The sequence below is a fragment of the Xenopus tropicalis genome, chromosome 6 (assembly GCF_000004195.4).
Source record: "Xenopus tropicalis strain Nigerian chromosome 6, UCB_Xtro_10.0, whole genome shotgun sequence".
NCBI lineage: Eukaryota > Metazoa > Chordata > Amphibia > Anura > Pipidae > Xenopus > Xenopus tropicalis.
In genome coordinates, this window is record NC_030682.2 from 119277210 (window position 1) to 119298876 (window position 21667).

Here is a 21667-nt window from a genome sequence, read left to right on the forward strand (position 1 = left end):
TTAGTTTGCAATGATGAAAGAATTCAAAAACTTTATTGACCTAGAACCTGATTATAATATGCCAGATGAGAACCGATATTGTACAGAAAGTTGTACAGAATTTTTTTTTTACATAGAAAACTTTACAGGTCTGTACCATATACATTTGTCCAGTAATTCTACATCCACTGCAATAAGGAATGCTTGTCAGTCGCAACCGTTTCCTCTTTGCCGCCGGAGCGCCATTCACAGTAGCGAGATTTCCCAATCACTTTTACTTTCCTGTTACTTTAATATAACATTAATATCTGTACAGAGTGAAATCTACATCAAACAAAAGAACGTAACTTGAACAGCAGACATGGGCAGGGCTTGCCGAGCGATTCCAGCCCCAGCCACCACAGGAGATATATTTATATATTTATAGATATATTTCATTGCTCTTTGTTTACTCCAAGCCCTGCGATTATTATTTGTACAGATCATTTATTCCAATGTAATGTCTCCATCCTCTGCTTGGGAAAGTCAGCAGCAATTACATTAGGGCTAAAATAGAATTACAGAAAAAAAACTAAAAAAATACATCTTAAATCTCAACAAAAAAAAACCCTAGTGCATTCCATGAAGAATAAAATAATGGGATTTGCAGCAAATCAGTGAGAAATTAGGAAATAAAATATTGCGGGAAGATCCGCATGTAGTGTTTATGGCGGTTTCTATTACGGAGCTGCAGAGGCGGGTTCTTGCCAGATATACAGAGTGCAACAGAAACGGCAATCCTTGATTCCTTATGGATCTTGCCACAATAAAGAGTTAATTCATTCAATTTAAAACATTAATTGGGACCACAAAAAGGTTACATCTTTCCCCCACACAAATAATCCTTATTATATACTGCTCCTCCACCATTTCATGGTGCCAAAGCCTGTAATGCGGAAACCCCAGTTTTCTGCTGGAAATGATCCTGCCGTTGAAAGGCGGAGAGACAGACAGAGATAGAAAGAGAGACAGAGAGAGAGAGGATACCCCTAACACACAGTTTGGAGTGTTGTGAAGTCACAAAGTGGCCGATGCTACTGAGCCAATCAAACAGCAGTAGAAAACAAGAGTTAGTTCAAAAGCTTTCTGGTTGGACGGTCTCCTTCCTCCTCCCTTCTGGATACTGGGAGTCAGGTGCTTCCAACTTTTCTTCTACTCTTTGGGGCTCCTGCTCCTGTGGGATGGAGATTTTAAAAACAAGGCCGATCCGGTGGAAGAACCGCCGCAGGATAGCGCGCAACTCCGGGATGAGGTCAAACTGGATTATCTCGCAGAGCAGAGGATAATAGAATGATGCGTGAGCTTTGAACTGGAACAGAAATGAGTTTCAATCAGTATTCTCAGTGCAAGGCTACATGGGACATATTACTGCCTTAACTTCACCTTTAAACTCATTTTCCCATGCTGTTCAGTATAGGCCTGTGCGAGACAGGAACCTCCTCACAACTGATGAGATCAATAACATAAAATGAATAATTACCCGTTCATCACTAATCTTCAGCACTTTGGTTAAGAAGAGCAGCAGCAGATTAGTCCAGGCCTCTCTGTGACTCTCGGATGTCAGGGTCAGAAAGTAACTCAGGGCCTCACTGCAAACACTGCGGGAGGGGCAAGAGAAAAGTCAGTAACATTGCGGAACTATTATTTGCCCCAGCAACTTGTAATTATTATTGTGTATTGGAAAGTTGTTAAGAATTAAAATTTGTTTCATTGTGTAAAATTATGTATTTCAGTTTATATCCTTTTTCAATGAATGTTCAATTATTAACCTTAGCTGGGCACCAGTAATAGTGCAAACCGTCCCTTATTGCCCAGGCTAGCTGTGCAACAGTAATAGTGCAAACCGTTCCATATTGCCCAGGCTAGCTGTGCAACAGTAATAGTGCAAACCGTTCCATATTGCCCAGGCTAGCTGTGCCGCAGTAATAGTGCAAACCGTTCCATATTGCCCAGGCTAGCTGTGCAACAGTAATAGTGCAAACCGTTCCATATTGCCCAGGCTAGCTGTGCAACAGTAATAGTGCAAACCGTTCCATATTGCCCAGGCTAGCTGTGCCGCAGTAATAGTGCAAACCGTTCCATATTGCCCAGGCTAGCTGTGCAACAGTAATAGTGCCACCGTTCCATATTGCCCAGGCTAGCTGTGCCGCATAATAGTGCCAACCGTTCCATATTGCCCAGGCTAGCTGTGCAGCAGTAAGAGTGCAAACCGTTCCATATTGCCCAGGCTAGCTGTGCAGCAGTAATAGTGCAAACCGTTCCATATTGCCCAGGCTAGCTGTGCAGCAGTAAGAGTGCAAACCGTTCCATATTGCCCAGGCTAGCTGTGCCGCTGTAATAGTGCAAACCGTCCCTTATTGCCCAGGCTAGCTGTGCCACAGTAATAGTGCAAACCGTTCGATATTGCCCAGGCTAGCTGTGCACCAGTAATAGTGCAAACTGTTCCATGTTGCCCAGGCTAGCTGTGCAACAGTAATAGTGCAAACTGTTCCATGTTGCCCAGGCTAGCTGTGCACCAGTAATAGTGCAAACTGTTCCATGTTGCCCAGGCTAGCTGTGCACAGTAATAGTGAAAACTGTTCCATGTTGCCCAGGCTAGCTGTGCACAGTAATAGTGAAAACTGTTCCATGTTGCCCAGGCTAGCTGTGCACCAGTAATAGTGCAAACTGTTCCATGTTGCCCAGGCTAGCTGTGCACAGTAATAGTGAAAACTGTTCCATGTTGCCCAGGCTAGCTGTGCACCAGTAATAGTGCAAACTGTTCCATGTTGCCCAGGCTAGCTAGGATGAAAAGTAAAGACATGACAGATGCTCCCTAATGCGAGAGGATTTATTCACATCCTAGGAGACTTCCCTGCCTGTGCGATTACAGGAGAGTGAAACCTGCTCTAACACACACAGTACCCTGAATAGTGAAAATGGAAGAATCTTCGGGCCAGACAGACAAGCAGTATGCTCTCCGGTGCCTGAATGCAAACACAGTATCTAATGAGACCGCTGGGATAGTATTTTTACCATGCTGGAGGCATTATACTCACTTAAGCAATCGATGCTGAACTTCATCCCACGCATCGCTCCGGCTGTCGTCCATGTACATACGGAACAGAATGCGTAAGCCACAGGCCAGGCTGCTGGTCTCTTGTTTCAGGAGATTGGGTTTCGATTTCCCTTTGAAGCCTAATGAAAGAACGAAATGCTGTTTATGCAATGCAATTCTACAGTCCTGTGCTGTTCTAAACCCACAGCCCAACTGAGTCTGTGAACCCAAAGCAGCAGGAAGAGTCTTTTTGTGAGATGTGTGCAAGGCCTGGCATTCACAGCATTGGAACAGAAGCAGCCGCTTGCCCTGCCACATACAAGCAACATGGGACATTCTGCCTCAGAGCTCTGGGCAAGGCCATTAGGTTGTTCTCCATTCTCACCTGCCTTCCACAGAGAAGTCCTTTGCTCGTTATTGGAATTAAAGGCCTTTGCAAATCGGTGAGACTCCAGCAGACAATCCAGGAGTTTGAAGAGCTGTTGGGATGTGAGGAAGCGATACATGCCTTGATCCTGAGTGTCCACATGAACATCTAAATGCACCGTGTCCCTCTGTATGGGGGAAACAACACAATGCAGAGTCAGTCAGCTCTTGCCATGGGTTATATGGGCAGCAATACAGTGCAAACTGCAGTTTGTTGGAGATTTAAGCCAGATGTGACCAATAAGGTTTTTTAAATTATTTTTGGAGATGGTGCTGTGACTACTACATTTGCTATCTGAGCTGGCTGATGTGTGAATAGTCTTCATGTGCAACAACTATGAACTTTTGGAGTGGTGAGTGCTGACTAAAAATATTGAGTCATTTGGGCAACTTAATCAGCAGCTATAGGGAACACTGAATTATTCTCCCAATATGTAGCTATATACTAAAATCCGCACAAGCATAATATTGTTCAGTCAGAGTATTTCACCTGCCTTAGACTCCCACAACTGAAACACGCGCAGTCTGGACACTTAATCAGCTGTCTATATAAAAAGGAGGGGGAGCTAGGAAGGTTCAGGACATTTCTTTAAGGAAAGAATAATCTTGCTTTAAACATTTCCTTTCTCATGTTAAAAACCCAGACATGAATCATTGCTGCTTTTGACTGGAAGAACATGCAGATATGTGCTGACTAAGAATTAAGCTCCATAAACACAGTAGAGGGGTAGGGTAAGGTAAACAGACAGATGTAGAAAAATGGGAGCAAAATCCGAAGGGCCCCAGGCTCCCTCACTCTTTAAACAGTGGAAAAGCACCTGTGCCGCAGCCAGATTCTCTGCATCTTCTTTTCTACTGGTTGCAGGGAAGAACACAATGTTGTCAATGGTCTGTATGAGCTCCAGCTGCACCACGCATTTAATCAGCAAGGCTGCAAATAAGCGCTGCTCTGCCACTCCTGCAACACACACACAATAAGGCTGGTTATTACTAGTAACATCCAGGAAGAGACTGAATGAATCATCAAATTCTATACAGAGTAGCACCAAGATTCTGCTCAGTGAGACACACTGTGAAGTCACCTCTCAATTGCACTTTTATTCTAACCCTGCCGTCCAAGGGCACATGCATGTAGAACAGTGCGGATACCTCGTATCTATTGCACTTACTTGCACCAGGCCTTGCTAAATGCCCCTCCTCTTGGGCCACTAGGGAAACTTGAGTCTGGATGTTTCTCCTGCTGTCGGCTGTGCGAGGCTGAATAGATTCATGGATATCTACAGATTTCTGGGACACTGAATCCTACAGCAGACACACATAAAACACCATGAAACCATTGTATGAGAAACTCATTGTATGAGAACTAAATGTGCCCAGCGGATAATTGCGCTTGTAATACAGGCCCTAATACTCATTAGCCACCAAGACCTCTGCTCCTGACAATTATCAGATTATATGTGGCAAAACGGCACTAAGCTGTTAGAAAAAAAAAAGAGACTAGCGCATACAATTAGGGTGAACACACATGGAGCTACTAGTTGAAGCTACTTGTCGTGGCTACTAAAAAAGACAATGCTGATCATTTACTGATTGTCTTTATGTGGGTTTTAGCAGCAGCAATTCTCAGCATTGTCTATGGCAGGGTATTTTCTGGCATTAAGTAGAAGTTAAAAAGTAGCTGCTACTGGTAACTCTTTGGGGGGAATTCACAAAACTGATGATATTGAGACAAAATAAAAGTAGAGAAAGATTTGTCGGATTTACCACCTAATTCACAAATCTCTGTCTCCACTTTTGTGAATTTGTCTTTTAAACAGACAATTTTCAGATTTTGTCATTTTACCGACAATTTTTTTATGAATTTGTCATTAGCTCTAAGTAAATCTGTCGGTGCCATCAAACCCAGTCCCAATTTTGGGAATTTGATTAGGATATATGGAAAGAATCTACACTGGGGTGCTGATAGGAGAGTAATGGAGATATTCTCTGAGCCGTATAATAGTGCCCAGCTGGTATATAATACAGGAGATATCCTGTGAGCGCTATCTGTTATCCCCTGCTGGTATATGGTACAGGAGATTCACCCTACTTCTATGCATTATCAGTAACTCTTCAGCCAGTATATAGTTCAGCAGGGGGTACGCTAACCATTTAGCTGTTTTGTCTAGACAACTGCCCCAGTATTGAGTATGTTGCAGACTACACTGATTCCCAATGCTGCTTACTATAGCATTACTATATTACATTTCCAAATAACTTTTAAAGCACTAATAATTTTTAATAAATTCACACTGGAAAGTTGCTTGGAATTATGTTTTCTTTAGGCAGAAATTTTTTTTCGGGGTTGATTTTTTTCCACCAGTTATACTATACTACACTAGCTCATACTAATTAAAAATAATGCTTTATTCTTTTTGGCACGTGGAAAACTGAGCAGCACTTTCACCCAGAGATGTCAATTTAACCCTTAAGCTAACTAAATTATTAAGCATCTTTTGTAAGGCTCACTTATGAACTTTCTCAGGGAATGTTGATAAATGAAGGATTCATCTCCCAAGTTATATAGGTGTTGGTGCAAGGGTAGGCTTTAACCCAGAATGTTTCATTCAGTCAGTTAGGATAGGCCAACCGCCAATATGACGCTGACAAGAGGACGAAAGAAACATCATACAAGCGGGAGGAGCAAGCGTAGCCTAGTGGTCAAGACACCCGCCTTAAGCCAGCCAGCCAGTAGTTCTAATCCCCCCATAGCTAGAAATATGTCTCACCACAGGTTACGCCCTTGTGACCCCTGGACAGAAGTCACTTAACCTGTCCTGGCAACCGCTTGGCCCAGAAATGGGCTGCTGCGGTTGTCGTTATGACTTTTTCACTGGCTACATTTTGGCACTTTTCCCTATGGGGAGAATTTACAAAAGTGGTGATATTGAGACAAAATAAAAAGTCACAAACCTCTATCTTCACTTTTGTGAATTTCTCTTTTAAACAGACAGTTTTCAGATTTTGTCATTTTCCCGATATTTTTTTATGAATTTGCCTTTAGCTCTTAGTAAATCTGTCGGTGCCATCAAACCCAGTCCCACAGCTACAGGAGCCTTGGGGGAAGGATTTTACCAGCAGGATTTTGCATTTCATTTGCAATTTGTCATTTCACTTTGGGGCATTTCCTGAGGGGTAATTTTACTTTGCCAAGGAAAACTATACATCATTTTTATTTCAGAAAAATCTGGGTTTTCTACTGTTTGTACTGTTGTACTGTTTGTACTATTTCTGTGTAATTCCATTTCTGGAACATGATTTAAGGGTCTAAATACCTTCTTCTCTAGCCCCTACTCATTACTGGGCAGCAGCAATCCGACCCCCACACCAACATGCCAGGTGAAAAGTGGTCCAACAGGACTAGGGCCCACTGGGTTTTTATCCAGTGCCCTGTTGGGGCCAGTCCAACCCTGTACCCCAATATCCCAGTCTGGGTGCCAGTGTGCATGTGCTGTTTGCTGATCACCAAGATGGCGGCTGGGAACAGGTGGGGGCCAATGCTGTCAAGCAGCTCTGTAGTTCAGGACATGCTTTGGGGGCACAGATAAGTTGGGGCAAATGTCAGTGAAGTGATTAAAGAGGGGCACTGCTGCTAACCCTAAAAATTTGCCTGGGAGGCTTTACTTTTCCTTTTAATAAAAATTTTACAATATTTTCACACAAAATGTTATTTTTGCCTCACAGATTAAGCTAAAACTAGCATAATCATGCAAATGTGAGGTAAAAACTTTTTAAATATAAGATATAAACAAGCATTTTACTTGTTTATAAAATGTTAACAAGGCTTTTTGCACCTATTGTTCTAGGCTGAGACAGAAACTTGTCCCCTAACAATAGGCTGCTAATCCCCATTAATATGTTAACGATCCCCCAATGGGGCTCCCACCTTAGGTGTGAAATGGAGACTGGGTGAAACAAAACAAAACAGCAGAGCTTAGAATTGATCTGACACAGTTACACTGAGCTTTACTCCATTTTGAAAACGTTGGGGGAAAATGCCGGTAAAACGTTGTATAAATGTAGTTTAAACGACAAATTCACAAAAGTGTCTGTAAACTGTCTTTCTTTCACCAAAAATGGAAAAGTGGCGGTTGAGTCGTAATTTAAGTGGATTTCTGTTTGTGGATCTGGAGAAAGTGTTTTCCACCACTTTTTCCACCACTTTTACTCCAAAAAAGGGCTCTCTCCACTTTTGTGAATTCCCCCCGTTTGTGTCTTCACCCTTAAACATGAAATAATGTGCAGCTAAATACATATATTCATATAACACTATCCAGTCAGAGTTCATTTATTGAAATAGCTTGTAATAGTGTAATGTAATAGGTCAAGAAAACCATTCACTTCTGCAGCAAGTCTTTTACTAGAAACAGAGAAATCTCACCGCTTGCTTGTCCCTGCCGTCAGCCTGTGAGCTCAGTTCTGTGTCTCCTCCTGCAGGTTTCCATGTCAGTAACCTGGCAGCCGGGAAAGAAAAGCAATTGTAATATCTGTCATTTACGTGATCATTTCATTTACAGGCACGGCAGCTGGGAGAAGGGCTGGCTTTGCTAAGGACAAGAGTAATTGGTGTTTGTTTGAATGAGGACAAAAAGTAGAGTAGTAGTGGCTAGACAAAGATCTCAATAATGGACATTCAATATTATCTGACCCAATACATCTTAGTTGATGAATTATATTTATATGGAATGGTTTTATTTAATTCTTTTGGCAAATAATTAATCTTTGCCTAACAATCCACCTTTCCCACCAGGACAACACGCCACATATATTAATATTATATATATATAGGCTAGTGGGTAAGTGGTATAGTGTGACCTCGACTGTCCGTGCCCTTTAGACATGCAAAGTTTTGCACTGAAATATTCTGCATGTCAGTGCCACTTGGTTGGTTGTTCAGCACTGACAGAGCTCAGAACTGTAACTGCAGATACAAACCTGTCCTTGGAATTGATTCCCTTCTCTGCTCTTAAGAGAAAACTTTTTTTTTTATAATATATATTTTTTTTCCATTTACAACCTAGATTTTAATTAGAATATTTGACTCTATATTCCCTTGCCAGGAGTTGCTATTCTAATGCTGTATAAGAAAAGACAGGAATGGGTAGATCATGCCTGGAAGAAATAATGGGAAGAGAAAGAGTAACACTACACAATCCAGCTGAAGGGTTAAATAATATCCATACAGCACATACCAACATGTCTGTTTGTGGCAGCTTATTTGACAACAGCCAAAATGGCAGACATTGCGGCACTGTGTATGGCCAACCTTCCATTGGCCAGAATTTGAACATTGCATTCCAACAGAATAGTTTGTAAGCCCCAAGAGAACTTACGCGTGAGGGATTGTGGTTTTAAAAATATCCAGCATACAGTTGCAGGTTTTATCCCAGATTTCCAAGGTAAATTTCTCTCCATTCAGAATAACAACATTCTCTAAGCAGTTGGTGCCAGATCGAGCAAGCTGTTCATTATCTGCAAGTACAACACATATTTGATTAGTAAGAAACTTTTGGCACAGGCGTTATTATTGCAAGGTCATAAAATAATTCCTTCTAACAAATAGTTATCTTCCAATAAAGTTGGCAGGGTCAGATTGGCCTTTCAGAACACCAGACAATCTCCTGGCCGGCTCTGGCATTCCCCATCAAGGCCAGCGCACATCAGTCCTTTTTGCAATCATAGGCCAATATAGCACATATAAAATGTAGCACTGACCCCAATGATCCCATCTTACTGGTGTGGAAGATGGCTCTTGATGTCAGGTTCTTTGGTGGGCTCCTTCTTAGCGACAGTTTAGGATCTGCCACCCCTAAATCCTGTGGCAGAATTCTCAAACTTGGCCACATAACACCTTCATTCAGGGGAATATCAGTTAAACTGAACAAGCAATGTCCTGTGTGAGTCTGAGCCAATCTGTGGCTTTCACTAACATACATACATGCAAACATACACATGGGGATATAAGCCAAGAAGAACATGGTAAGCAATTTCATGTAGTGCTACAATCAGTCATCCCACAGGCTGGCCAGCCATATCAGAACAATATAAGTGTAGCAAAACTGCAAATATCCAACTGAACATCCTTTCCTTTGAGTCCTTGCTTACAGGGGGCTGCCTGCTTGTAGCAAGGACTCAAAGGGAAGGAAGCTTTGTGTTTTGGGTGAAAAAAAAGTGAAATATAATCCAATATCAGTTGGATGTTTGCAGTTTTGCAGCACACACTATTGATTAAAGTTGCAAGAGAACAAGTAAAATACAGGACACAAATACAGGGCCAACAACTATACATTCAGGTGCATCCTGCATTTAATACTATACTGCAATCATCTTTACACTGACATAGCTGCTAATATACCATACAATATAAATGATCTTATAGGCCCAGGTTTATGTCAGTGAGCAGGCAACCCTGGAACTTAGTCTCTTTTACCAATGCTTAATATTTTTCCTATTAATAAATGAGCACACAAAGATAAGCATTATGTGGGGCTTCTCACCAATAAGAATACAAGTCTGATGCATGCTTCACAGGTTTCAAAGCAGCTCTGAACAAGGATAATTGTGTGCGTATTACTAAAAAGTAATAATGAATAATGAATGAAATATTGATGCAGGCTTGAATTTAGAAGGGTGAGATGGGAACCCTAGAAATGCCTACAGGTACCTTAGTATCATCTTAAAACAAAACACAGATTAAATAGATGTATTGGATGTAAAATATAAATCAATGTAGCAAACCTGATGACAAACTAACATTATACAATGCCAGCTCATCTCAGAAGTGGTTTTCCTATTATCTGTGTAAGACTGTTTGATGTGTCAGCCTGCACTTAATGATTGGCAAGGGTTTGGGGTGAGAATGTCACGGACAAATTTCAGCTTCTGAGTTTTAATGCAAGGAAATGTTTTACCAAAATGTGAGAGAGCTCTCCAGAGAAAATCCACCCACTTTCTATTCATCCCTATGAGATTTTTGTTAGAAAGTGGGTGAGTTTTTCTGTGGAGAGCTTTAATCTCACATTTTGATAAAAATGCCCCATAAGAATTACATTTTCTCATCGATCAGGCAGGTTAAAAGATTCTGATGGTGCTCAAGCAAAATCTACGTTCAGGGCTGAATCGTCAGGAGGAGGTAGAATTTCTATTGTTTCTACCTCCATATCTGACGATTCAGCCCTGAATGTCAATGAAGGGTGGGAACGTTATTGCTACATGTATGGCCACCTTTACTGGCTAAAATGTGTGTTGCCTGTTTGAGACAAAGAAAGTAATTAATGGTAATTGGGACTGCTTTAATTCTATGTGCCCCCTGTGAATGCTTACCTTGCTGCACACACCAGTAGAGCTGTGCAAAGATATCATCCAGCAGCACATCGCTCAGTACCTCAAAGTACTGTGTAAACACATCACAAATTGCATAGAGGGCATGATTGCATGTAGTAGTCATCCATTCTGCCTTCTGAACAGAAGAAACACAAACAAAAGTCTGTAGCTAAGGGAGGTGTTTTATAACAAGAAACACCCAGATGATCTGGGTCACATATGGGCATATTCACTGGAATAATGAGCAGACAGTATAGTATTATATAAAGTATAATATTCATTTGGTTTCAAAAATGTTTTATGAAACGTTTGCTGCTTTTTCATTTTTAACAAGCAGAATAACTGTCAGAGCAACAGGCAGGCCAGTGCCAATATACTGCCAGGACACAGGGGCAGTCTGTTCTCTCAGTTGACAGTATTGGCATGTGTGTTATTTATCTCCTAGCACAGGTATTAGGCTGATGCCACATGGGGATGATCCTCGGCCTTTGGAAAAATGCACAGCCCCTCTGCTGACATCAGCCTACCTTGCCTGCACCCAGGACCATAGTGTGTGCCCAGGTGCAGGCAATAAATAACTGACTGTGGCACAAATCCTGCATGTAGAGAGACAGGATCACTGCTGATATTACAAGAGAGAGTTATGTATATGTTTCATAATGATGCAGTTTTTTTAGCTGTATTGGCTGTTGCCTGAAAGAGATTCCTGGGTGTCTTACCTCAGTCTGTTGCTCTGGAAGTTTCATGTTATCAAATATCCTGAATACAATCCTGAATAAATCTTGCCACCAGTGTTTCTCAAATGTGTGCCCATAGGTTTTCATCACCTCAAACATGACAGTCAGACCTCTGCAAGGAAATTTACACTTCTGTGACCAAACAGTGTAACCCAGTTGCATGTAAACACTCACAAGCATCTGCTTTAGTCTGCTAAAGGTGGAATTTTTAGTCATCAATACAAGAACAAATGTAATTTCTACGTGAGAATTCTTAAGAAAGCAAGTTTACCCAAAAAGTAGGCAGTTCAAGGACAAATTGTACATCTCATAATAAAAGCTTAACAATGCCGAAAATGATCAGCCTGTATTGCTTGTACATAAAGACGGCACACATTTATTAGAGGGTAACTAAATAAATTAGACATTCAGGGAGCTACGTCTTTTTACGAAGACTGGCATATAGTTATATACATACATAAAGGGATACATCAGAAGCTTTTTGAAGCTTTTCTGCTGATTTGTAACAAAGACACAGGTGAGACAAACAATAAATATACAGAACATAGTAAATACCTTATAATACGGGAATTGCAAATACGGATTGTTACCTGGTTCTTACATCTAATTTGCATCTGTTGATGATGCAGGACAGCTCAAACAGGATGGGAAACCATCCTCTCACCCACACACGGTCTTCTGGAGCTACGTTCATATCATCACTAGTATACTCCTTGAAGGCCTAAAACACAAGTACTTTTTAACATGTTGTAGTATGTTTGTGCGTGAAAAAAAATGGCATTTAAGGCAACATTTAGTGCTACAGGATATTCTTATGCAAAGAACGCACAATACCTGTGGCCTATCTGAAACATATTTTGCACAATGACGAATCAGACGAATGGCTTCCATGCTTGTGTCCGGGAAAGCAGCATTACACGCAAATTCAGACAAACACTTAACTGCATCTTGGAAGGAATCAATTGTGGCAGGGAAGTGTTTCTCAAACACAAGTGCTGTAATAAAGAAGATAATGCAGTTTTTAATCATAAAAACATAATGATTTAATACAAAGAAGCCTATGGATCCCATGAGAAGCATCCCTTGAAGGCCACATCCGGAGCTTAAGTCTTCAGTAATACTGTAGTAAATACTTACTGACTATGTGCCCAGTGGTCTGAAATGCAAGCTCCACTATGCTTTCATCCTGATCTGACGCAGCTAAATGAAAGACAGAGAAGATGTTCTTCCAGCCTGAGCGAATGTTAGCAGCTTGAGAATTCACCATTTGTGCAATGCAGCGTACCACCATATCTCTAATGGTAGGAGACCTAATTAACAGAAAATACATATAATGAGTGCAAGGCAGCATTGTTCAGAGAATTTGGGCTCAGCCCTCCCTCTGTGTTCCAATATATGGTTGGGATAAATATGTGTTGCAGCAGTTTCTTGTTACAGCTTTAAAAATTTTACTTTGACCCTCATGTAAGCTTTCAGGTATATGTAGAAAAGGAAATAAGCATTGAGCCCTGATCAGTCTTTTGGCTCTACCACCCATTTATAGCCTTGGGTCCCCTTAGTGGAGCAACTTCAGTGATACACTTTTCGGGTAAGGAACAAAAAAATAAATAAACATTTTATATCATTTTTAAAAGGAATTAATAAGTACCACGGCCATACCAAGAGATAAGGAATGTCATGTCTCATAGAGAAAGAAGTGGATAAGAGCAAATCTGCTGTTTGCTCCACTTGTGTGTAAACTCAGGGGAAGAAACGGCAATGCAGAGCACTAGCCTTAAAGTGATACTGACAGCAAAAAAGTACTTTTCAAAATATGATTCTACATCCAAACATACCTATAGGCCATGCTGACCATTTTTTCCTGAAAGTTTTGTTTTTCTAAGTAAATCCTGTTAAAAATAGCTGGCCCCGACTGTCTGGCAAGCCGACTGTAGCTTCTGAAGCTGTCTGTCAGAAGTGGAGTAGCTGACGTCAAAAAACTGGGAGAATCCCAACATTACTTTAAGCAGCGTAAATAAACATGACCATGTGACCTCCCTTCCCAATGCTTGTGAGCGTGCAGCATTTACCCGTGGATGTGTTCCCTCGCTGTTGCTGTAAGTTTATTTTGCAGCTTTTTATGGTTCTCTTTTCCCTTTCTCTTACGTTCTTGCAGTCCTTAGCCTGCTTCAAAAGGACTCTCCCCCCCACATTACACGCACAGAGAATTAGCAGACGCCGTCAATCTTTCACAGTTGAGGTCCGATTCCAACCACAATACAAGCTTGGAGAACGGTTACTTCAGCTTTACTCTGATTGATGGTGTCTGTTAATTCTCTGTACGTGTAATGCGGAGGGGGAGAGTCCTTTTGAAGCAGACAACTGACAGCAAGAGCAAAGTTTATTTCTCTGTGTGTGTGTAACAGAAGGGAGAAGGAGAGCCCCCTAAAGCAGGCAATGTGATTGGGTGATTTTTTTTGATGGAGGCGTTTACATGGCAGTGCAGAAGAGCAAACATGGCTGCCTTGTGGAGTAGTAGTTGATCTGCTCCTAATAGTAATGTGACCAAACTGGATTTTTTTTAAAATAACAGTTTAGAAGCTCATAACATAAACACAATGGCAGGTGTAAAAAATAAAAACGGGTTTAATAGGTGTCAGTATCACTTTAAGGCCAATTTACAGTGTAATTAATTTAATAAATATGGGACAAGGTACTCCTTATGTCTTGGTATTGCAGCGGTGAATACTGATTATACGTGTTGCATTTTATCTGCTCTCATCTGCTTCTTCCTCTGTCTGGACTGGCAGGCACTGTGTCAGTCTGAGAGCTAAGTGGATTTCTGCCTAGTATTTTGTATTTTCTCACTGATATCTGCTCTGTGGGTCTGCACACAGCCCAACACAGTGCCTGTCAGTGCAGATAGAAGCAGGAGCGAAAGAGAGCAGATCTGCCATTTTACGGACTGCTTTTACACACAGGCGGAAACACAGCCATGTTTGGCATGATCCTTTGTGCAAAGTAAAATTAGTTGCTAAATCAAAGACATTACTTGCAATTAAGGGTTTCTCATCATTTCTAGGGAAGAAGACGGACGTTAAAAGTATAAGCACACAGCATGTACTTTGAAATCTGAAGCACTAATACCCAGTATAAGGGAAACACTATGATCAAAATGTATTCGCCCTCTGGAAAGCCTACATTCTTACCGATTTCTTTTCATGATGTGCTCAAAGGGTCTTAAAAAGTCCTTCTGGAAACGGAAGTTTGCAAGCTCTCCCTTTTCTAAAAATTTCATTGAGAGTTGCCTTAGAGAGTCCACTGCAAAGATCGCCACATCTTCATTTGGATTGCAGCCAACCTGGAGACACACATTAAAAATAATAGCCAGAAAGTGCTATTAGGACTCCAAAACATATGTATTAAAAGGGAATGGGAAATTCCATATCAGTCAGAAAAGTATAAACTGTTTTTAAGAGCGAGTATTAAGAGCAATAACTGGATTAGATTGTATCTAAGACTGTTAGCTTTGCTCTGTTAGTTACAAACTATAAATTAAGGGACTGGAAAAGTCTTGTTTTCTAGAAACTAAAGGTTAAGTCTGAACCACGGAGTGGTTTATATCTCTGCTATCACGGGCGACTTACCACTCCGAAATGCTTTTTCACCAGTGACTCCCATTGTTGCTGGTGGAAAGGCATTTTGGAGCAGTTAGTGGCCTGCGATAGCAAAGATCTATCACAGGCGACTCAATTGTTATGTGGGACATCACCCTAAACGTGTACAATATAAACCAAATGAATGATCTGAGGCAATTCTGCTTAGGCCATGGCTCGAAAAAGATGAAAAAGTAATATTTCAGAAACATCTGCACTTGATGCTTAAATTGTGTAAATCGAGGTACCTTATTAAAGTGGTCTCCAATGACTTCCCATATCCTAGACCACTGCAGCCTGATGCGGCCCATGTTGTAGTACGATATCTCTACAATCTTCTGTAAGCTGAACATACGAGGGTGCATCGGAGATAACAATTCATCCATGGAGACTGCACATAGCCAACGCACAAAATCCACTGAAAGAAACCCATAAAATTTGCTGACCAAAGATGCTTGTTATGGACATTACTTGTTAAATGCATGGAGTAAAAGTATATTAAATAAAGTAGGGCTCTTTGAGAATAATTCACACTCTGTCTAGTATACATGTATCGCCTTTAAGCTGCTCCCAACATCCTCAGCCAGAGGCTGTATTTAAACAGCTGTAAATAGTAGGCAGTGCATATTAGCACTGTTTACTTGTTTTAAATGTGTTAATTTGCCACTGCATTGTTTCTTATCTTATCTAGACTTTCATGCTATAGTAAGCAATGAAAACAACTGATATCACAGATTTACCCTTTCCTAGGTCATAGCAGAATTACTCCTCTTTATTAGATGCACCAGGTGTTCTACCCAGGAGATCAGTTAACCCTCGAGTTTACTAAATTTGAATAAATACAATATATGCTACAGTTATGATAACAGGATAGTCATTTACTACAAGTAATTTCAATGAGTCAGTAGTTGTATGACACATCAATTATCAGTTTAATTGGAGTGGGTAGGAAAAATCAAGACTTGCAGTACTTCTTAATGGACCTAGTGTATTATTCAAAGTTGGTATTACTTGTGCCTTTACAATTGTTTCAATGTATAGGATGATTTAAAGTAAGCTTCTCAGGGCAGGGACCACCTCCCAACTGTGTACTTAATCCTCCTAGCACTTAAGTATTTATTCTTACTGTCTAATTTATAATAACGTTACCCCTGTTTGTGTTTACGTTTTGTAAGGTACTGTGTACACCTGTGGTGCTATATAAATAAAGACAAAACACCTATCAGGACCCTGTGCTTACTATACCCTAACCCATATTACATTATTTATTATTAGTTCTAAACTTTACAGGTTGTCAGTCTTGATTTGATTTAAAAAGCCAATCCAAATTATTTTCTGTCCTATTGTGACAAATTTATTACACATTTTGTATTCTTAATTTATTATTCATTTCGGTATTTGTACCCACCATATCAGCCTTGCTAATGAAAAGCTAAATTGCTTACCTACTGCATTACCATCCAGTCTTGTGGATCCTGTAAATATCCTGCAAAAACAACCAAACTGGTTATTCAATGACAGATTAAAAGAATAAACACTTACATTTAAAGGTTTGTTATAAAGCAATGCAAAGTTACCAGCAGTAAACTCTATGTATAAATGTAACTCTTGATATTTCTGCAGTAAACCAGTTGTCCGACTAAAGCGTTTTAACCCGTTCTACCAAAGTTCTAATTTACTAAATATCTTCCAATATCCAGTAGCTTAATCATCATTTTCTATTTTCTCTCTCTTTAAATTCAACTGTGCATTTAGAAAGAATACACGGTTTAATCTGTCCCTTATCCTGATCTATACTGATTACAAGAAGAATCTCATCTCCACCCACTACAACTCCTCTCCATGCCTTTACTAAGTCTCATTCCTGGCTCCTGGTCAAGTAGTGCATAAAGAAGGAAATTCTTAACCTTCCCTTCAGAGCCGTGCATTCTTTTGCTCCTCTCTATGTGTCTGCTTTCATCTCCTCATACACTCCCTCCGGCCCTGTTCTCCGCTTGGGACAATCTGGTGACAATACAATTCACCTCAAGAATCCTGCTTTCCTCGTCATCCTGGGGCCGACACATGCGCAGTACAAAGAAAAGACGGCTTTTTTTTTTTGTTAAAAGTTCGGCTTTTCACTCTACTGCTCATGCGCAAATGTTGTAAAGACAGAAGCAGTAAGAGGATCACTCACTCGTAGGTACCCAGGGTCGGTGCAGGCTTCTGCTAACAGGAGCACTAGCCCGGAATATCAGGTATATTACAATCACTGGGGGAGCAAAACAAACATGAAAAATGTTCCTGAGGGGTGGTGCTAAATAAGGGCTGTTATTGGCGGAAAAAAAAAAAAAAAGCACTTGATTTGAGGCCACTGGGAGCAACATCCAAGGCAACATTTTGCTTGTGAGCCACTGGTTGGAGATCACTGTTCTAGAGGAAGCATTTTGCTAGTCTTCCTTTTGAAGCAATACATCCCTGACTCAGGTACTTGTTGCCTCTTCTTAACAGATTATAGGTTCTTTGGGGAAGGTACTAATATAGCTGTGTGTAAATAAGGCACCAACACCTCTATTATCTGCATAGGTGAAAATGAGTGCACATGGCAGAACCACAGAAATTTCTAAACACAATTGGCCTTTTGTCTTTCTCTGGGGAAAAGTTTCTGGGACAAAACAAATACAGATACAGATACAAATTAAGCATACCTGTCAACAGCCACCACAACGCTTTGTGAACTTGTCTCCCCTATGGATTCCTGAATGCTTGCCATTTGTTTCCAGTCCACATTTCCCCCAACTATAATAAGCATAGAATAAAACAACTGTAAAAATAGCAGTAGCACAGGCATAACAAACTAATATCATAACAATGTAAACTGCTGTGTCTGTGCCTTTAATTTATTGGAAATACACACCTAACCCAAGACTGACAAACTCATCAGATGCTTGGTCTTTAGTGCCAGTAAAAGATCCTTCTCTGTTTCGAACAGTTCCAGATATGTAACGTGGCTTCACCCCGGTGCCAATCAATTGAGCAAGCTCCAGCTGACTAATACACTTCAAAATCTGAAAAGTAAGAAAATCAAAGAGAACAAACATAAATATATATTATATATGTTTGCAGGTTTTCTAGATATTAGAACATTGTTAACTACCCACTCATAACAAAAACATGATCGCTCACAAGGAATTTTGATCACTGAGGGAGTAGAGCTGTTAGTAAAACAAGTGTTTCTGCTTTTCTGGTGTCAGTGGCTGCTTCTCATTCTAATGAATGGGATACATATTGCCATACAGATGTCAGGACAATATCGTGCCACAAGGTAGCACACACGGCACTTTCAACTGATCTAGGTTGTCAGAGGGGAAGGATATCATAGTACCGTGTCTCCATGTACCAATTCAACACAACACAATTCAAGAAACGATGAGATATTGTTTTGGCTAAGCTTTTTAGGTGAATCACTGACAGGTATATATTTAAATCACAGAAATTTTTTAGAAAGAGTTGGTCGATAGCCAAATAGGTTTGCTTGCTATATGAATGTCCCTGACTTGTCCCTTAATTAATAATTTTGGACCTAAAATATATGTCTTTGTTCATAAATTCTGACTGAGGCACTATGCACAGGGCTACAGACTTAGAGGAACCTTGTACTGTACAACTGCTGTGTAAATGCCAGTGCCCTGCCTCAAAATAATGTGTAAATTAAGGGAGTTGGGCCTAGAAAAGACCTTATAAAGGTCCAGTCGTTATGCCTAGTAGCAGGTACAATAATGATAGATTCCGGAGGAAACCTAGATTGAAGATAACACAATTGCATATATATTTGCGCCATGCCCACAGTTTGTAAACAAGGTCCCATATAATCAGTTTAATGGGAAATTAAATCTTAATTATACACAGAATTAACATTTACTTTATTTTTCTGTAACTCTTCAGGTACTTATATTGCCATTTAACACCCAGAACCTAATCTGTATATTTTTATCTCATTTTTTTAAAATGTAAAAATAGTACCTCATGCCAAGACGACCCCAAGTAGTTTCCATCAGTATGGGCCACTGTAATGAGAGTTTTGATAGTATCTATGTTCTTCTGTTTCATTTCAGTAATTCCAGAGCTCACAGTTAATAATGTAAACCTCGCTAGGGCTTGAACGTAGGCATCTCTCTCCAGCTACAAAACCAAAAAAAAAGATGTTTTCATCTTATCAAATCATTAAACATGTTTATCAGAATAGTCTGCATAACAGAGTAAGAAAGTGCCTACCTGGAGGGCAAATTGGCAATAAACTCATTCTCTTTGCCTTGACATTTCTTAGGGGTTTACTTGATATAGTTTAATTACAGAATGCATGCATTAAAGGAGAAATATGAACTTAGCAAAAAGCCAGCCTTTTCATTCTACTGCACATGCATCTGCGAGGACTGGAGAAGAAGCGGATGACGATTGCAGTGAATGAGTTCCTACAGAAATAATGCAGGCTGGTGAAGTTTTAAGGGAACAGAAGAACGAGCCCAGGATATCCGGTAAGTAATTATAATCACTGTCTAAAAATGCTTTTACTTTTGAATCATAAACAAGTAGCACCTGTTTATTGTCTTGAATTAGGTTTTCATGAAAACAAGCAGTGTAACGTGTGATGTGTGCCTAAATATACTGACATGGTTGGATTTTCTACAGTACATAGAGATAGTGATCTGACAATATCTGCATGGTAAGTATAAGCTTTTTTCCTTACCTGTATACAGAAGATGCATGCAATCCTAATGGCACAACGAATGCCCTCCAGGCACAGAGATGCTACTTCAGTGTCATCACAGTCTTGCAGGCCGACGCTGAATGCAGCCAGGAATGGTGTCCATGCCAGCTGATAAAGTAACATACATAAATGAAACATGTATATGGAGTATGGAACCCCAAGTGTGATAACATTACAAACACTCAAGCAAGTATAGGGAAACAATGAAACAATGAGAATTAATGGCTTGTCAGTTTAATATAGAGACTTACATTATCTTTTATATTATAGCAACAGAGAGGCTGACAATATTGCAAAACCATGCAAAAGGAATAACTTCATGATATTTCTACTGTATATATGACAGCAGGATTAAGATGCAAAAATAACAATGCTATAAACTTAAAGGAACAGTAACACCAAAAAATGAAAAAGCTTTAAAGTAATAAAAATATAATGCACTGCTGCCCTGCACTGGTAAAACAGGTGTGTTTGCTACAGTAACACTACTATAATTTATATAATAAGCTGCTGTGTAGCCATGGGGGCAGCCATTCAAGCTGGAAAAAAGGAGAAAAGGCACAGGTTACATAGCAGATAACAGATACGTTCTGTAGAATACAATAGTGTTTTATCTGTTATCTGCTATGTGCCTGTGCCTTTTCTCCTTTGAATGGCTGCCTCCATGGCTACATAGCAGCTTATTTATATAAATTATAGTAGACTTTCTGAAGTAAACACACAATTTTTACCAGTGCAGGGCAGCAGCACATTATATTTTAGTTACTTTTATACACTTTCATTTTTTGGTGTTACTGTTCCTTTAAGAGTGGCAGCAGTGCAAGGTATTTATAGCATGTACAAAATGGATTTATTAAAAAGTCTCACCTTGAACATTGGCCTGACATGTTCTAAATGAGTAGCACTGGTGAAGGGAGCCTGGACATGACTTACAGCCTCCATAAGGGCTTTTGCCGTCTTGGCCATTTGTTCCATTTCTAAATTGTACAACAGTCTTCTTTGTTTTTCACTAGCAACACCTGTTCAAAGTAACACGTTTGCTTCATATTAATGTACATCGGAACCTCAATTTTACATATGCTGATTTTAAGTTTTCCCATGTTGCACTGGGTCCCACCAATTTATTATGCATTTTTCCCAGACTGTAAACAAAAATGTTGCACTGATTTTCCTAAAAATGGTTGTTTCTTTTTTGGGAATGCTTTTTTTAAGTAAAATAGTTTACTGCTAACTTACTACTAATCAGATGCATACCTTGCCCTGGTTCTGTCTGTACATAGTGGACTGCAATAAGTCTGCACCTCATACAGCCATGCACCAATCACCTGTCTGGCCTTGCCCATGCCCCCCACAGTGTAACATTAATAATGCAAGGCCTAAACTTGTCATTAAAGGAACAGTAACACTAAAAAATAAAAATGTTTTAAAATAATTAAAATATAATGTACTGTTGCCCTGCACTGGTAAAAGTTGTCTGTTTGCTTCAGAAAGACTACTTTAGTTAATAGAAATTGCTGTTGTGTAGCCATGGGGGCAGCCATTTAAATTAAAAAAAGGAGAAAAGGCACAGGTTACATAAGAAGATAACAGATAACTGTGTAGAATACAATGGGAATCTATGCTACTTATCTGTTATCTGCTTAGTAACCTGTGCCTTTTCTCCTTTTTTCAATTTAAATGGCTGCCCCCATGGCTACACAGCAGG

The 21667-nt window shown here is 40.1% G+C and overlaps 1 protein-coding gene across 2 annotated transcripts in view; it reads right to left on the bottom strand.

The window, feature by feature from the left end:
- Window positions 1-21667, bottom strand: part of arfgef1 (ADP ribosylation factor guanine nucleotide exchange factor 1) — an 83195-nt gene continuing 61528 nt past the window's right edge. Inside the window, exons 19-39 of one of the 2 annotated variants that reach the window (XM_012965257.3) lie at window positions 20830-20981; window positions 19942-20070; window positions 19218-19376; window positions 18112-18262; window positions 17903-17993; window positions 16661-16701; window positions 15464-15633; window positions 14769-14920; window positions 12718-12890; window positions 12415-12575; window positions 12171-12301; window positions 11563-11692; window positions 10844-10979; window positions 8854-8992; window positions 7902-7974; window positions 4651-4783; window positions 4300-4439; window positions 3441-3609; window positions 3057-3195; window positions 1499-1616; window positions 1-1327 (exon numbers count right to left, since the gene is read on the bottom strand). In XM_012965257.3, the coding sequence (XP_012820711.2) occupies window positions 1094-1327; window positions 1499-1616; window positions 3057-3195; window positions 3441-3609; window positions 4300-4439; window positions 4651-4783; window positions 7902-7974; window positions 8854-8992; window positions 10844-10979; window positions 11563-11692; window positions 12171-12301; window positions 12415-12575; window positions 12718-12890; window positions 14769-14920; window positions 15464-15633; window positions 16661-16701; window positions 17903-17993; window positions 18112-18262; window positions 19218-19376; window positions 19942-20070; window positions 20830-20981 (2921 nt within the window). In that variant the 3' untranslated portion in view covers window positions 1-1093. The remainder of the gene's footprint in view (window positions 1328-1498; window positions 1617-3056; window positions 3196-3440; window positions 3610-4299; window positions 4440-4650; window positions 4784-7901; window positions 7975-8853; window positions 8993-10843; window positions 10980-11562; window positions 11693-12170; window positions 12302-12414; window positions 12576-12717; window positions 12891-14768; window positions 14921-15463; window positions 15634-16660; window positions 16702-17902; window positions 17994-18111; window positions 18263-19217; window positions 19377-19941; window positions 20071-20829; window positions 20982-21667) is intronic. The other variant, XM_012965258.3, reaches the window with a different exon arrangement.